Consider the following 18,186-nt stretch of genomic DNA (forward strand, 5'->3'; position numbering starts at 1 on the left):
TGTAGTCGGAATATTGTGTCTGATTCTGCATGCCTCCCTTATGGCAAGGGTTTGACACTTTGGTTAGTGTTTCAAATGTAAGCCTGGGTATCCTGGAGAGTCTCTGTTGTCCTGCTTAGCAAAAAAAAGAGGCTGAGGAAATTGGTTTATTTAAAATTATAAAGTATTTTGAGTTTTAAAAAAAGCAACTGTTGCCAATGGCTGGCTGGTTGATAACCAGAAGGGAAACATATCAGGGATTGACAAAAGAATCGGAGTCAGTAGGATTTTAAAAACAACGTTTTAAACATAGTTAATATTGGCACGCACTGTCTGATAAGGTAGTGATGCAAATTCATTCTTCAAAACAGAATTGGCTAAATCCTGAAAGAGAAGAAATTGTAGGAATGTGGGGTAAGTGTTGGGGGAAGGGACAATTCTTCAAAAGAAGGAACAGGCTTGATTATTCAAATAGTTACTGCGGTTCGTTTCATTTCTGTTTCTGTAACTATAATTGCTTGGAAAATAAATTAGAGTTTAGCGTGATTGTAGTGGTTTTGAGACTACTTCCTGCCTTGTAAAATAGCCTGGAAAGTGTGGCAGACAGCTGATTATAGCAGAAAAGCAAGGCAAGCAGCCATGCTTTTAATTTGTTAGCAAAGCTGATTTGTGAAATTATTTGAATGTAAAATGTTAACAAACAGTCTGAATTATAGCCATCAAGTATCTTTCAGCGACTGCAAATCGATGTTTTGAATTTCTGAGCCATGTAGATGAGTGAGGTTCTAAGCTTAGCTTGCTCTACTGGCAGATTTCAGCTGGAAATGTAAAACTGCTACCATTAATGACTTCTGTTAAAGCGAGCATATATGCACAGCATAAAGCAAGTTCAGGCTAGATAGTGATGGCTGTTGCAGTTTAATGTATGTTTAATGGCATTAAGACTCAATGTTGGCATTCTGCCTTGTGCCAAGTGGGGATATAGGAGCCAAGCACGAGACTAATCTGAATACTACAAGACTGAATGTTTTAAATCTGCTGAGGCAGAACATGGCTCAACTGTTAGTTCTGAGAAATCCTCTGACCAAGAGGCTTGTGAGCCCTGTACAGTGTGAATTGTTCAGTTGTGCAGGGATTGCAGACTGAATCAATGAAATGACAATTGAATTGCTCTGTTGGACCTGGTTCTTGCAATTCAGGTGGAAAGTGGAAACAGTGTTCATTGAATTATAAGGTTCAGGATGGTAGTGGAGAATGAAATGCAACGATCTACAGCAAGAAAAATTAGTTGGCAGAGAGCAGGCTTCAATGGGGCAGGATTGACTTGAGCCAGAGATTAACAAGCAAAGGAGTGACTGAACAATAGGTAACCTTCACAGAAGACCTTCAACCACCATCTAAGTATATTCCTTCCAATGAGAAAGATAGCACAGGCACTTTTAGAACTCCGAGGTAGAAATTGAGGTTAAGAAGAAAAAGTTTGCTTATGATAAATCTCCGGTAGAAAATAAAGTTGCGATCAAGGGAAATATCGAAGATTCGGAGGGGAAGTGAAAAAACATGTTAGAGAAACAAAGAGGAATTGTGAGAAAAGACTATCAGCCAACATAAAGAAGGCTTTAAAGTCTTCTATGGCTGTATGAATAGTAAAAGGGTAGTAAAAAGTGGAATGGGGCCAATTAGAGAACAAAAAGGGGATTTACACCTGCCAGTTGGGGGTTGGGACTGAGCTGTTAAATGAATACTTTGCGTCTCTCTTTGTTAAAGAGAGAGGTGCTACCCAGGCCATGGTAATGGAAGATGGGACTCAGTCAATAGAAATTCAAAATTGATAGTACAGACTTGTTGGATAAACTGTTGATATTTGAATTTGACAAGGCACTAGGACCGAATGAGATGCATCCAAGGCTTTTGAAACAAGTGAGAGTAGATATTGCAGCGGTACTAACCACAATCTTTCAATCTTCACTAGGCTTCCGAGACTGGAAAATTGCAAACATTGCAACCTTCTTTAAGATAAATCATAAGCGTAAGCCCAGCAATTATAGACCATTCAGTTTAAGTTCAGTAAGGGGAAATTTCTAGAGATGATTAGTCAGAGTAGAGTCATTAGTTGCATGAAAAGTGTAGGTTGCTTTGGAAGAGACAGTGTGGATTTCTGAAGGGGAATTCATGTTGATCTAACTTGCTGGAGTTTTCTTTGAAGAGGTAACAGGCTCAGTGAGGACTGTGGTGTTATTGTGGTTACCATGGACTTTGAGAAGGTGTCTGGTAAATGCTGCACAGCATACTTGAGGAAAGTATAGGTTATGGAGTAAAAGAGTCAGTAACAACATGGATACAAATTGGCTAAGTGATAAGAAACAGTAATGTTCAATGGCTATTTTTTGGGCTGCAGAAGGGTTTGCAGTGGAGTTCCCCAAGGGTTGGTATTGGGACTCTTGCTTTACCTGATATATGTTAATGATCTGGGTTTTCATGTGCAGAGGGCAGCTTCAAAGTTTGCAGGTGGCACAGAACTTGAAAAATTACAAACTGTGAAGAGGACAGTGTAGAACTCCAGAAGAACGCAAACAAGTTGGTGGAGGGGCAGATGTGTGTTTCAGGACAGATAAGTGGCATTTTGGTAGGAAGAATATTGAAAGACAACATAATATTTTCTCATGAAATGTTGCGTAGGTTGGACTTGTACTTATTGAAGTTTAGAAGAATGGGAAGTGACCTTAAAGAAACATACAATGTTCGATGAGTAATGAAACAAGGAACAGTGGAAGCTGGAGATTTGAAACAAAAACTGAACATGCTGGAGAAACTCAGCAGGTCTGGCAGCATTGATCAGAAGAAAACAAAGTTAACTTTGGAGTCTGGTCACTTTTCTTCTGAACTACTGTTTTTTTTTCCCATCAATGCTGCCAGACCTACTGAATTTCTCCAGCAAGTTCTGTTGTTTCAGATTCTAACAGGGATTGACAGGGTAATTGCAGTTGACGTTCTTCCTGCTTGTGGGGCAGTCTGGGACCAGAGGGCATAATCTCACAATAAAGGGTCACCCACTGAAGACAGAAATGAAGGGGCATTTCTTCTTGTGGTAGTGAAGCAGGGGGAGGGAGGTTTGGTAGTGGTGGTGGTGCAGGAGTAGATGGACCGGGGTTTAACAAACCTCAGAAAATTTCTGAAGAAGGGTCCTGACCCAAAACGTCAGCTTTCCTGCTCCTCTTAGGATATCTGGCCTGCTGTGTTTCTCTAGCTCCACACTGTGTTACCTGTGACTCGTGTATATATTTAAATTGACTTGCAAAAGAAGCAAGAGTGAAGTGAGGAGAAACCTTCTCGCTCAGTGAGTAGTTAGGGTAAGGAATCCAATACCTGGAAGTACAGTGGAGGCAGGTTCAAAGGAAACATTCAAGAGGACAGTGGATGATTATTTGGATAAAGATAATGTGTAAAGTTGTGGGGTAAAGCAGGAGTTTGGCACCAAGTAGTAATGCTCATTTAATGAAGAAGAGCAAGTATAGTGGACTGAATGGACTCCTGCACAGTAACACTTCTGTGATTCTCTGAATGGGTTTGACAACATGTAGACCATTTCACCAGATTGATGTTCGTTCATAATATAAATTACCTTCTGTAGTTAGTTGAGTTATAAAGAATAGGGTCATATTGTTATCCTCAGTTGTTATACTGTAAAGGTAGTTGCAGTAGAGGTGCGTTTCTAAACAAAATATATTTGGACGGCTTATTGCAGTGACCAACATTATTACAGCCAACAGCATGACTGAAGGCTGTCTTGAAATTTATGATAAATATGTTATTCAGCATGAAACTCTGAGTCTTTGTACCTCGCAGTTTGCCTGGTAAGTGCTGAAATTTACCAAGTGTAGTCCTTCAGTGATCAGCTTTTCTAAAAGGGAGCTTTTACACTCTGAAATAAGATGGCCACAGAAAGGGGAGCCTCTTGATGGCAGATTAGAACAATTGACCTTCATTGTTGCATTTGACAAACTATATAAAATGTTGATAGCTTACCAGTTATTAATGGGGTCTGAAGGAATAAACTGGGTTACTGGTCCCCAGATTTTTTCACATTGGCACAGAGGGACTCTGTAAACTACCTTTAAACTTTACTGTTATGATACTTAGAATGTAGAACAATACAGCGCAGAACAGGCCCTTTGGCCCTCGATGTTGCGCCAACCTGTGAACTAATCTAAGCCCATCCCCCTACACTATCCCATCATCATCCATATGCTTATCCAAGGACTGTTTAAATGCCCCTAATGTGGCTGAGTTAACTACATTGGCAGGCAGGGCGTTCCACGCCGTTACCACTCTGAGTATTTCACTTCTGTATTTTAAAAAATAAACAGTTTTTATCTTTTATTTAATAATACATTTTTTAAGAGACATAACTGTAAACTGAAGACCTTACCTTTTATTTTAAAGGCTAGAAATGTTCACCAACCGGTTTCTTAACCTGTACTCATGCCACGCTGTTGTTTGAGACACCACTGCACTGATGGTCTCACTGCAGCACAGTGTCCCCCATTCAATGCTTTATACCTTCTCCTGCCTCTCACTGTGGAGAGTTTACTTCATGCAGTAAACCATAGTTAAAGCATTGCTGTCCCCCTTGCACCAATTTCCCACTTCTCTCACTCAGTCTTCATCACACATCTGTCAATGGAAACATGGTGGCATCCATTGTTAAGGAAGAAATAGGACCTTTAGAAAAGCTTATCAAGTCAACGAGTCTGTAAGATTTTGTGAAAAGGAAACAATGTTTGACAAACTCCCTTGAGTTCCACAGAGATATATAGCAGATTTGATAAAGGGGAGCAGGTAGATATAATGAGTTTTGAGATGATTTGTAGCTCAGGTTGAGTTTCTGGATGTGAGTTTGCTCGCTGAGCTGGAAGGTTAGTTTTCAGACGTTTCGTCACCATTCTAGGTAACGCCATCAGTGAGCCTCCGACGAAGCGCTGGTGTTATGAAAGCAGGACATAACACCAGCGCTTCATCGGAGGCTCACTGATTATGTTACCTAGAATGGTGACGAAATGTCTGAAAACTAACCTTCCAGCTCAGCGAGCAAACTGACATCCAGGTAGATATAGTGTATTTGGATCTTCAGAAAGTACTCAGGCGCTGCATAAAGGCTAAAGCAGAAGATTGGATCTCATGATATTAGAGGTAGTATGTTAGCATAGTTTGAGGATTGCTTTACGTGCAGAAGAAAGTGTCAGGTCTTCTTCCAGGTTTGAAAAAGGCAACTACTAGACTGCCACAGGGATCTGTCCCATGGCATCAATTGTTTTTCTTTGCTTAAATGAGTTGGAGAAGGGGCAGAGTGTAGTGTATCCAGATTTGCTGACAGCACAAAAATAGCGGGGAGGCCATGGTTGTGATTAATGCATAAGGAATCCACAATGGGATATAGATCTTTTGAATAAATGATCAAAAGCTTGGCAGATGGAGGTTAGTGTGGGCATGTGTGAGATCATGCATTCAATTAGGAGGAATCAAAGTTCTCCTCCATTCTCATCAGCCTGTGTGATATTGATAAAGTTCAAAATCTGTGTGCGCCTTTAAATATATATGAAGTTAAGTATTAAACATATGGGTGTTTGAATACAAAGTTCACTGTTTTCCTCAACAGAAAAGTAGTCAGGTGCAACTGTTGCTCTGTTGACATAGCTATGTGAATAATTGCATTCTTGTGCCAGCAGTATAATTTATTTTGTATTTTGCAGATGGATTGTAGACATGGAAGGAGCGCCAGGCACACTCTATGAAGGAGAGAAATTTCAGCTTCTGTTCAAATTCAGTGGTCGTTACCCTTTTGATTCACCTCAGGTGAGTACACAGAACCTTATGGCTGTAATATTTATTTCTGTAAGTGAATGTTTACTTTTTAAAAAATGGTGAAACTAATATAAAATAATGTACAAATTCAATATAACATCCATGTGGAAACCCACATGATCTCATGTTTTATTATGTGTGTGCTACAGGTTGGCCCAATATATTCCTAATCACATTAAGGCTTTGGTTAGGGTGAACATTATGACTGTATTTAGGGAGGATGTTCCATGGAGATCATCCAGTGAATCTACAAATCTACTCCAAAACCTTAGATCATCCAGTGAAGTTATGTGTGTGGAACTTGAAAATAAGAAAGGAATGATCACCGTTTTAGGATTATATTTCTGGCTCCCCAATGGGCAGCAAGAAATTGAGAAGCAAATATGCTAGGAGATTTCAGATATCTGTAAGAAAAATACCGCTGTATAGTGGGGATTTCAACTTTCCAAGCATAGACTAGGGCTGTCATAGTGTTAAGGGCTTGGATGGGGAAGAATTTAATAAGTATGTTCAAGAAAACCTTCTTATTCTATATGTGGATGTACCAGCTAGAGAAGGAGCAATGCATGAATTTCTATTGTGAAACAAGGCAGGGCAAATGACTGAGGTATCGATGGGGGAGCACTTTGGAGCAAGTGATTTATAATTCTATTAATTTTAAAATAGTTATGGAAGAGGATAGAACTGACCAAAATGTTAAAGTTCTAAATTAGAGCAAGGCCAATTTTGATGTATTAGATGGGACCTTGAAAAAGTTGATTGGGAAGGTTATTAGGTAAAGGAATGGTTGAGAAATGCAAGGCTTTAAGAATGAGATTACAAGAGTTCAGAGATGGTCTGTTACTGTTAATGTGAAGGACAAGACTGGTTGGTGTAGGACTGCTGGATGATGAGACAAATTGAGGCTCTGGTCAAGAAAAAGGAGACATATATCGGGTCTAGACAGCTGGGATCAAGGTAATCCTAGAAGAGTATAAGGGCATTAGGCATATACTTAAGGAGGAAATGGAGTGCAAAAAGGAGACATAGTTAAGGAGAATCCAAAGAGATTCTATTAGTACATAAAGGGCAAAAGCATAACTGGGAAGAGAATAGGGCCCCTTAAAACTCAATATGGCTGTCTATGTGTGGAATCACAGGAGCTGGACGAGATACTAAATGAATGTTTGTGCCAGTATTTATGGTGGTGAAGGACATAGAACTTGAGGAAATAAAAAATTATGTCTTAAAAAGAGTTATATTACTGAAGGGGAGGTTCTGGAAGTCTTAAAACACATAAAGGTGGATAAATGATAATGGGAACTGCAGGTGGGCCGCTCCACCTATCTTCTTTTCTCTCCATCTTTGGTCCGCCTCCCCCCCTCTCCCTATTTATTCCAGAACCCTCACCCCATCCCCCTCTCTGATGAAGGGTCTAGGCCCAAAACGTCAGCTTTTGTGCTCCTGAGATGCTGCTGAGCCTGCTGTGTTCATCCAGCCTCACATTTTATTATTAAGGTGGATAAATCCCTGGGACCTGATCAGGTGTTTCCCATAACTTTGTGGAAGATAGGGAAGGGATTGCTAGACCCCTTGCTGAAATATTTGTATCATTGTTAGCCACAAGTGAGGTGCTAGAAGACTGGAGGTTTACTTATGTGGTGCTTTTTAAAGAAAGGCAGTAAGGAAAAGCCAAGGAACCATAGACCAGCGAGCCTTGTGTCAGTGGTGGGCAAGTTGTTGGAGAAAATTGTGAGGGACAGGATTTACATGCATCTGGAAAGGCAAGGACCGATTAGGGATAGTCAGCAATGCGTTCTGTTTGAGAAATCATGTCTCACTCACTTCATTGAGTTTTTTTTGTAGGGGTAACACAGGAGATTGAAGGCAGAGCAGTAGACATCATTTATGTGGACTTCAGCCAAGCATTCAGCAAGGATTCACATGGTATTCTGATCATTAAGGTTAAGTTGCATAGGATTCAGCAGAGCTAGCCAATTGGATATAAAATTGGCTTGAAAATAGGAGACAGAGGGTGGTGATGGAGGGTTGTTTTCTGGATTTGAGTGCTGTGCTACAAGGATCAGTACTGGGTCCACTGTTGTTTGTCATTTATGTAAATGATTTGAATGTGAATATAGGAGGTATAGTTTGTAAGTTTGCAGATGAAACCAAAATCGGTGGTGTGGTAGACAGTGAAGAGAGTTACCTCAGAGTACAATGGGGCTTTGATCAGATTGGCTGTTGGGCCAAGAAGTGGCAGATGGAGTTTAATTTAGATAAATGCATGGTGATATATTTTGGTAAGGCACAGCAGGGCAGGACTTGCACAGTTAATAGTAGGTCCCTGGATAGTGTTGCTAAACAAAAAGACCTGGGGATACAGGTCCATAGTTCCTTGAAAGTGGTGTTGCAGGTAGCCAGGGTAGTGAAGTTGTTTGGTAAGTTTCCTTCATTGGTATTAAATAAACAAATGGGGATGTCATTTTGTGGCTGTCCAGGACATTGGTGAGGCCACTTTTGGGATACTGCGTACGTACTTCTATGAGAAGGATATTGCTCAATTTGAGAGGGTGTGGATAAGATTTACAAAGATGTTGCTAGGACTGGAGGGTTTGAGCTAAAGTGAGAGGCTCGATAGGCTTTGATTTTGTCCCTGGAGCGATGGAGGTTTAGGGGTGACCTTATGGAAGTGTGTAAAATCAGGAACGGCATGGATAGGGTGAATAGCCAAGGTTCTTTTCCTAGTATGGGGGTGTCCAAACCTAGATACGTAGGTTTAAGGTGAGAGGTGAAAGATTTAAAAAGCAGCTGAGGGGCAATTTTTTCATACGGAGTGATGGTGCATATATAGATCAAGCTGCCAGAGGAAGTGATGGAGGCGGGTACAGTCACAATATTTAGAAAGCACCTGGACGGGCATATGAATAGGTACGGTTGAGAGAGATATGGGCCAAATGCTGGCAAATGGAACTAGGTCAGATCAGGACATCTAGTCAGCGCATGTGAGTTGGCCAAAGGGTCTGTAACCATGCTGTATGACTCTTTAGCTAGTGCTTTCAAATGAACTTATGAAAATAATTTGAGCCGTAGAGGTCTACCGCATAGAAAAAGGCTCTTTGGGAAATCAAGTCTGCACTGGTCAGAAACAACCATCGAAGTATTCTAATCCCATTTTATAGCTGTTGCCCCTAACCTGTATGCCTTGGGATTGCAGATGTACATCTAAATACTTAAACATTATGAGGATTTATCCCTTACAGGCAGTGAGTTCCAGATTGCCACCGCACACTTCAAGCTATCCATTCAGTTTATCAAGCAATGTATACGTCCTTGAGCAATGAACCTCGGTCTAGCTAGCTGGCCTACTGAATTAAACACTTCTCATATTTACCATTCTGAATGTTAATACTGGCTGATCAAAATTGAATACTTAGGATATGGAGCAACATGATAGAAATAGTAGTGGTCCCTACTCAACAGGGTTGATAACAGACTGGAGACTGCAGGATTTCTGAACAACCTTATTTCTGGCCAAGGAACCATTGGTCTCTGAATTGGACGAGTGAAATGGAATACATTTTGAGTTCTGGACGTTAAGTTGAAGTTACAGTTGCTTGCTCAAATGATTAGTTTTGAATGAATTTTAAAAATCAGACTGACTTAATTGACCTAACGAAAAATAATTGGTCAGATCAGTTCACAATATTTCTCATTTGAAGCACTAAAGTAAAATTAATGACATATCTCAAAAGAGTATTTCTTCGTAAGTGATTAGGCTGTTAGCATAATTTGTTATTTCAAATTCACTACATGTATACTTGTGTATATCATGCATATAGTGCTGACCTTCTCATCAAGCAAGAAGTCTACTCAGGATCACAAATTTTTGTTAAGGGTCTTCAGTTGATGTGAACAGGCTGATTCTTGAATTTCAGGTCTTTGGGCACTTATTTACTTAATTTTTGATGAAGTGTTAAATATAATCTAAATGAAAAAGTGTTCCAACTCAGTCATGACCAAAGACCAGATTTGTTGCATCAGCTCAACCTTCTATAAACTGTGGCGGCAGTTGTTTCACAGCAAAGATCTGCACAAGTCTTAGTGTGGAGACCATTGTCATCACCTGTGTTTTAGTGATACTTGGACTACGTATCAATGACGCATAAGAGTTCTGGAAATATTTAACTAATAATGCCTTGACTGCATTTTCCAGTCTCAGTGGAATAATCACCAAAGATGTTGTCCTTCTTGAAGTCAAGCTGTACAAGCATTCAGGGGAAACTCCTGCAGAATCAATTATGATGGACTGAAAAGCATCTCCGTGGCCAGATCTTGTTTTCCCAAATCTCAAATGGCCAGCTATCCAAGGAAAGATACTGAAAATAGTATAAAGATGCTGCCATGCTTCACGTAGAACTTGAAAGTTCATGTTAAAGAGTTGGGGGAGCGTGTACCACTTGTTCAAAATGCAAAGATGCTAATACCGTGACAAACATTATATTTTTGCTGATGGTGGTACTTGGAACAATGGAGATTAGGTTGTTTGCTCACGGTTCTTCCTAAATCACCAAATACCCTGTGTAGGTTTGTGTACTTCAGTACATTAGCTATGGTATATGCATGTGTAGGAGATAATTAACTTAACACTGAAAACCATTGCAATATACATTGCAGAGTTGGAGAATTTAATGGATAAAACATCTCATGTTCAAATCTTTGAGTTAGATATATTTTCCTCAGATCTGCTCCAACTTAAAATAATTAAAAGCACTCTCTCATGGCATCCTAACAGGATGATGAGTTTAGCTCTGTAGCACACATAGCTCATCTTCTGCCTAGTACCTTAAGTTTTCAGGACTCAACATTGAGTTTAACAATTTCAGGATATGAGCACCCTCCTCTGTGATCATTATCCTTCTCTCACCCCAGGAATGGTTTTGAATTGATTGCTCCCAGTCCAGCCGATTCATTTTCAACCACTTGCACTTTTCATTAGCACCCTACTGAGCATTTATATCTCTGTCAGCTTATCATTTTTTTTTGTCCATTTTTTTTTGTACACGCTGTCTGGGCTCCATGTATTTTCTTCACACCCTTTCTCCTACCCAGCTGCGCACCCCCCCCAAAAAAAAGACCCTGTCATCAGCATAAATAGCCTGCCCTTTCCCAGGTGTTTTCAGTTTTGACAAAGGGTCACCAGAAACAAAATTACTTCTGTATTTCTCTCTACAAATTGTACTAGACCTGCTGAGTTTCTCCAGCTCTCTTTTTGTTTCAGATTTCCAGCATCTGCATTTCTTTGCTTTTATTATAATGCTATTCTTTGTATGTTTTTGTAGTAGCTTGCAAGAACGGAGTGCAAAAAATGTGCATAATATATATTGCAATGGAATTTCAAACTTTTTAAGTTGGCAAATTGTGCCATTGAGTGAAGAATAGCTATTGCAATATCTTTGTTTAAGACTGGAAGAATAGATGAATTCATTGACTGTAGACAAATTGAGTAAACGTTGGAAATCTTTTAGAATGAATGCTCAAAGATAAAGTTTAAAATGCTTGACTATATCAATGGAAACAATCATGGATCTTCTAAAAGCAAATCTTTGATGAACTTAACAGCATTTTGGCTTATGGGAACAAATTTTCAAAACATAAAAATAGGGTTTAACAAGAAGTAAAGAAGTCAGTAAAGGACCTGAGGATGATAGTTTGGTAGAATACTTGCAAGCAGCAGCTTTAACTTTATCTATTACACTGTGAGATAATGGCCTGTATTTTCAACTAGCTACATTGTTTTTTTCTGAAGCGCAAACTAAAGTTGAATATTGAAACTCTGAAATCCCAGAAGTAGCAATTTCTGAGGGAATTGACTAAGAATTCTAAAATTCTGTTGGCAATTCCGCCAGTGTTAGAATGCTCTAAATGTATCCATTTTAAATCTGAATTCAGAGGTTTCTGGGATAGTTAATAATTGTCCAGGAAGAGTTGGACAATTAAATACCTGGTCTAAGTCCTGAATGACTGTTAAATTGAACCAAACATATGCACATATCCAATTACAGCAACCCCAGATCCCTAGAAGCCTAACTTAGAAGTAGTTGCTCCTCCCCCAACCCAAGTGTCAACAAAGTATTGACAAATTGTTGACTTTTCCTCCAGTCACCTATTGTTGCAAGTGTTGTCCCATTTGTGCCAGTAAAGATTGGGAAAAGACTGTCAAATGTGTAAGTGAAGGCCAGAGATTTCGGAACAGGCCATGTATATTTGATTTGATCTGATTTACTGTCACGTATACCTCAGTACAGTGAAAAGCTTTGTTTGCGAGCACTACAGGCTATTTATAATAAGCAAAAATGTACAGATCATTGGGTGAAAAAGTCTTGGACAGCGTGAGACATATAGATTGCACTTCACAGGACGTGCACAAAGCAAGACCAACGTTATTTGAAGTTAGACTTCATCAGTCTAATAATGGTAGGGAAGAAGCTGTTCTTGAACCTGTTGGTGCATTGGTTCAAACTTCTGTGTCTTCTGCCTGACAGAAAAGATTTTAGGAGACTGGGGTGTAATGGGTCTTTGATGTTGGTCACCCTTTCCGCAGCAATGAGAGTCGTAAATAAAGTCTATTGATGGAAGGTTGGATTCCGTGATGGCCTGGGCTGTGCACACAACCTTCTGTAGTGTCTTCTGGTCCCAGGCAGAGCAGTTGTTATACAGGCCATTGTGCACCTGAATAGTATGCTTTCTGTGGTGCATCTGGAAAAGTTGGTGTGGGTCCCTATGGACATGCCAAATTTCCTAAGCCATTTGAGGACAAAGAGGTATTGTTGTGCCTTTTTGACTGTCACATCTACCTGGGAAGTCCAGGATAGTGTCAGTTATCATCACTCCTAGGAACTTGACGCTCTCGACCTGCATTCTGTTGATGTAGATAGGGATGCATTCTTCTCTCTTCTTTCTGAAGTCAATGATCAGTTCTTTTGTCTTGCCAACATTGAGAGAGAGGTTGTGGATCGCATTTATTTGGAATTTGGCACACCATTGTGGGTGTACAGGGGTTATAGTAGGTGGCTGAGAATGCATCCTAGGGGGACCTCCGGTGTTGATTGTTATCGGGAAGGTGGTGTAGTCTACAAGTCAGGAGGCTGAGGATCCAGTTGCAGAGGGCAGAGCTGAGACCTAGGTCTTGAAATTTTGAGATTAGTCTGGAGGGGATAATGGTGTTGAGGCAGAGCTGTAGTCAACAGGCAGGCCCTTGTTGCCCATATATTTCAGGAATGAGTGTAGGGATGGGAAATGGCATCTGCTGTGGACTGTTACATCGGTAGGCAAATTGCATGGGATAGAGGCAGGCTGGGAGGGTAAAGTTGGTGAGAGCCATGACCAAGCCTCTCGAAGCCCTTCGTGATTATGGAGGCCAGAACCACTGGACAGTAGTCGTTAAAGCACGTTGCATGTGCTTTCTTAGGTACTGGTCTTCTTGAAGCCGGCAGGGACTTCACCTTGTAGGAGGGTGAAGTTAAAGATGTCAGTGAATACCTGTGCCAGCTGGTTCACACTGGATCTAAGTGCACGGCTGGAGACTCCATACGGGCCTGTTGCTTTCCTTGGGTTGACTCTCGGGAAAACTGATCTGATGTCTGCAGTAGTGACGAAGGGAGCAGGTGCATCCGGGTCTGTCACGGCAGGTGTTACTGCGCCATTTGCATTCTGTTTGAACCGAGCACGGAAAGCAGTGAACTCATCAGAGAACCATGTGCCTTTGGCCACTATCTTGCTGTGTTTCATTTTGTGTCCCATCATGTTGCTTAGGCCACAGGCAGCAGTTGCTCGGACATTTGGTTTGGGCCTCTAACTTGGTCCTGTACTATCTCTTGGCATCTCTGACTTTGCAGAGGCCATATCTGGATTTTCTGTATAGGTCCAGGTTGTCCAACTTGAATGCTGCATACCTGCTCTTCCAGTAGGCAGTGATTTCCTACTACATTAAGGTTTCTGGTTGGAGAGCACCAGGATTGACTACCTGGCGGGGGAGAGGGACTCATTACAATGGGACAGCGTGGGCACATGTTTAAGGGGGAGAAGGGCTTCACTGAGTCTCCTGCCAAGAGAAAATGTGGACAGCGTGGCTGAAACTTGCATGAATATGTTTTAAGTACTTTAAGACATTTTTGATTTAATTTAATGAATGTTAAGTTATAATATGTGCAGTTTAAATTATGTGCTCAATGTTACTGTGCTACTGCTGGTTATTTTTAGTGGTATTTCATTTTTTAAAAAGTATTTAGTCATTCAGTGTGGGTATTTGTGGCAAGGCTACTGTTTGTCTCCTTGTACCTAAGTGGCCTTGAGAAGGGGGGTGACATGGCGTCACATTAAAAAATAGATTTTGAAATGAAACTTGAGTTTCTCGTTTTGCTTCATATGTGCATAAGTTCGAAGGATCATGTTCTGGCACTCATATGGATTTCATCCTGAGTTACACTGCATTGAATGCTGTAATTGCTGAGGGCACTTTGATTTGATACCAACATTCTTTTCTACTGTCTTGACCATAATAAACTTGAAGGGCAAAGTAACATTTTTGTGCACTTGAAGTCTAATAATTTCACCCATTATTGAAGCATTTGCATTTCACTGCAGATCATTTAAAATGCTTTAACACTTGATTCTTCATCCCAGAAAGCACTTTCAGACCTTTTTGTCTTTGGCTGCTATTTTTTCAGACCTATTTGGCCTGGCATTCTTGTACCTTAGGTGATACAGTCTTGATGCCTTTAGCACAAATTCTACCAGTTGAGAAACATTGTGATTCAAACAATGCTGTGAAGAAATTAGAGAATACGCGGTGTGAAGCTGGATGAACACAGGCCAGGCAGCATCAGAGGAGCAGGAAAGCTTGACGTTTCGGGTCCTCTGATGCTGCTTGGTCTGCTGTGTTCATCCAGCTTCACACTGTGCTATCTCGGATTCTCCAGCATCGGCAGTTCCTACTATCTCTGAAGAAATTAAATGCTTTGTAATGTCATTGGCTGCAGCACTTGCATTGATGTCTTTAGAAAAATATAGACGCATTTAGTGATTATCATTTTCTTTAAGGAAAGGTAGAGTAATTTGAACAAAAGACCATCTTAATGACGGTGTTTACTTTTTCATTTACAAATAAGTGAACTTTTTCTTCTTGCAAGAAAGCTGTCTTTGGGCATTGCTGCTGTAAAAACAAATTTGTTTTGACTCAAAATTAACTGCTTAGAGTTTCTTTTGGTTCTAGGGTATTTTCTGAAATACATGATTGTGTGATCATCCACTTCTTTACAAATATTATCGTACAATTTAGATGGTCAGGGTTCTGAAAAAACTTGTTTAAACCGCTGTGGATTTTGGTCTGATGATGTATCGTTTTGCTTGAAATAGCTAAACGTGGGGGTTATGCGTGTATGTATAAAATTTGTCTGTGTGTGTATTTAGTAGATATAACAGGAACTGAATGAAGAAACATGTTTTTAATTCTGGCATTGTTCAAAGGCAAGTAATATGTTAACATTTGTATTAGCTTTAGAACTGTAACTAATTCTCTACATAGTGATAAAATATTGCAAGTATCCTTGAGCACATGTTTGATTTCCTTTTATGCTAGTGAATGAAACACAATTCTCATTAAATGAGAAGAAACATATTGTTCTGGGATCATTATTCTTAACTGTTTGAGCCCTATCCTAGTAAATCCAATTATATTTTGGACTGTTGTCATTATCTAAGCATTACAGTTTTCACGTTGGTTCACTTTGGCTCATTTAACCTATTTAACGTAATTCAGCCTATTGCTATTTGAGCAGTTGTAAAGGTTGCACTGCACAAAGTACTCATAAGTCAGCATAAGGTTGAGATCCTATCCCCATTATGACAATGCAGTCATACAATCTGTGAAGTTAAATAATAACAAAGAATGAAACAAAGTCAGTGCGTTTGTAGATTTTTCTTGTATGCGCCTTTTTTTCTGTCCGTGGTTCAAAAATTAAGCAAAAATTTGTTTTCCAGCAATCTATCAATAGCTGTAGATTCTGTTAATACTAACTTTATAATTTGGTGACCAAGGGTTGTTTGTTCAAAGTTATTACAATGTTTTATTCAACTTACGGCTGAATTGTAGTATAACTTGCATCAATAAATTTATGAAATGTTTATAGACTGAGTAATAAAACTAAAACTGTAGAAATGTGACAATTTTGTTATTGCAAAAATAGATAAATTCAGGCAGTAAAGTTGTAGACAAACATATTAAATAATATTGTACAATACTGAAAATGTTCCCTTTTTTTAGGTTATTTTCACTGGTGATAATATTCCAGTTCATCCTCACGTTTACAGCAATGGACATATTTGCCTCTCCATTTTGACAGAAGACTGGTCTCCAGCTCTCTCTGTGCAGTCAGTCTGTCTTAGCATCATCAGCATGCTTTCCAGTTGCAAAGAAAAGGTAATCCAAGGTTAGAGTCAAAGCTATAATTTATCAAGCAAACAATTTTTGCATCCTTAGAATCTGATTTTTTTTTAAACTGGCAGAGAGAAAGAAAGATGAGAAATTCTCTATAACTGAGGTACCTGTTTGCAATTATGATGTTTACTGAAAAAATAAAATCCACTGTGAAAATATGCTACATATTGACTTGATTCTCATGGATAGTTTTTTTTAGATTGTTGTTCTCATCAGGAGAAAGGGGTCAGGAGAATGCGTTGACATATTATGTGTCGTTGTTCATAGTTGATTTGGAATAGCAGAGTAAAACCTGGGATTTGGGAATTATTGCTGTGGCCAAGGTGTATAATAGTTGTTCAAAAAGTTTCCTAACAATTTCAAATGATTTGCTCATATACATTGATCTGCACCCTGATGGTTGAATTTTCAGATTACTTAGCAAATTTGTACTTGAATCCTAAAAGCTCCTTTACTCGGCCTTGGCGAGAAATGCCGCATTGTTTTACTGGGATCAATTACAAGGATTGTGGGAGGGCTGTAAGCAACTTGGAAGAGATAACTGTAAAGTGGAGAAATAATTTAAGATATGGTTTCATAACAAGTTGTAGTTAGATAACATCTTAAGTTGACAATAAGTTTGGTAAACTACCCTTGGTCTCGTAGTACCACTGACTATATTAGTTTGGCAGCAATAGCATCAATTGTTTTTATTTTGGTGAGAGTGTTATTCATTCATTTACTCTAAATGTTATAACAGTGTCTTGCTTTTAATGACTTCAAGTAGTATTCCAAGCAACTTTACTGTCAGCAGATACTCAGTTTGAATGTCCATTGAGTTTCTTTACAAGCCAGGGCCCAGAAATATTCAGTGAATAGTACCTTTGACGTGATAGCTGTTGAGTCAATGTGTTGCAGTTTTGTTGAACATTATTTAAGGTATCATGTTGCCATAATCTGAAAAACGTTTTCTTTGTAGAATCTGAAATTGCGATTGTACAAAATATTTGCCTAAACATTCAGAGGGAAATTTTGGTGGAAGATTTAACGTTTTGTCTGTTTTTTTCTATAATTAACAGATTTGCTCTCTCTTAATTATGTAGTTATCCTTCTAAATATGTTAGTGTTCTTGTTTTATGTCTGGAGACAAAATAGATGAAAATGTTTTTCTGGAAATGTTTGGTGTGGAGAATTGCACAAACAAGTATGCAATAATAAGCATGGCAAATACAGGCCAATCCTTTTAACCTCAGTGTGGTTTGCAGAGTTAGTAGTCACTTGGCAAATGTGAAGTGATTAAAGAAGGGTAGCACAGAATTCATCATATTTAAGTTATTTATTAGAGTTTATTTTTGCTTTGGGGTTAATGAGGGTAATGATGATGATGTGGTGCATATGGACTTTAAAGGTAATTTGATAATGTACCTCACAACAGATCTTTGTCAAAATTAGAACTCCAGAAAAAAAAGAGACAACAGCCAGGTACCAATTTTGAAGTTGACAGATTATTCATAAGTTATAGCATAGAAAGAGATCATTTAACTGTGGCACGTGCTTCTGTCTGGAAAAAACAAATCACCTTGTGCAATCCCTGCTTTCCATCTCCATGTAGCGATCACCTTGAATCACTGCCCTGTTACTCTTGATTTTTCCACACTCCCCATGATTTTGAATATCTCAATCAAATCCCCTGCAACCTTCTCCGAGGAGAGCAGATCCGGATTCTCCGATCTGTATACTTGCCCAAATGGGTTCCGGGGTGAACAACTTCTTGTGAATCCTCTGCACCTTGTGACAATCGTTACACTCTTCCTAGGGTGTGGTGCTCAGAACTTGATGCAGTATTCGAGTTGAGCCTGAATGAGTGTGGCAGCGCTGCAACTATGAAC

The 18,186-nt window shown here is 39.5% G+C and overlaps 1 protein-coding gene across 2 annotated transcripts in view; it reads left to right on the forward strand.

The window, feature by feature from the left end:
* ube2wb (ubiquitin conjugating enzyme E2 Wb) overlaps positions 1–18,186 on the forward strand; it is a 49,630-nt gene that overhangs the window by 10,695 nt on the left and 20,749 nt on the right. Inside the window, exons 3-4 of one of the 2 annotated variants that reach the window (XR_007247434.2) lie at positions 5,730–5,832; positions 16,145–16,310. Coding sequence is in view for 1 of the 2 variants with exons in the window: in XM_048529847.2 (XP_048385804.1) it covers positions 5,730–5,832; positions 16,145–16,300 (259 nt within the window). In the remaining variant the exon portion in view is untranslated. The remainder of the gene's footprint in view (positions 1–5,729; positions 5,833–16,144; positions 16,311–18,186) is intronic. The other variant, XM_048529847.2, reaches the window with a different exon arrangement.

This window comes from Stegostoma tigrinum, chromosome 5 (assembly GCF_030684315.1).
Source record: "Stegostoma tigrinum isolate sSteTig4 chromosome 5, sSteTig4.hap1, whole genome shotgun sequence".
NCBI classification, from domain to species: Eukaryota; Metazoa; Chordata; class Chondrichthyes; order Orectolobiformes; family Stegostomatidae; genus Stegostoma; species Stegostoma tigrinum.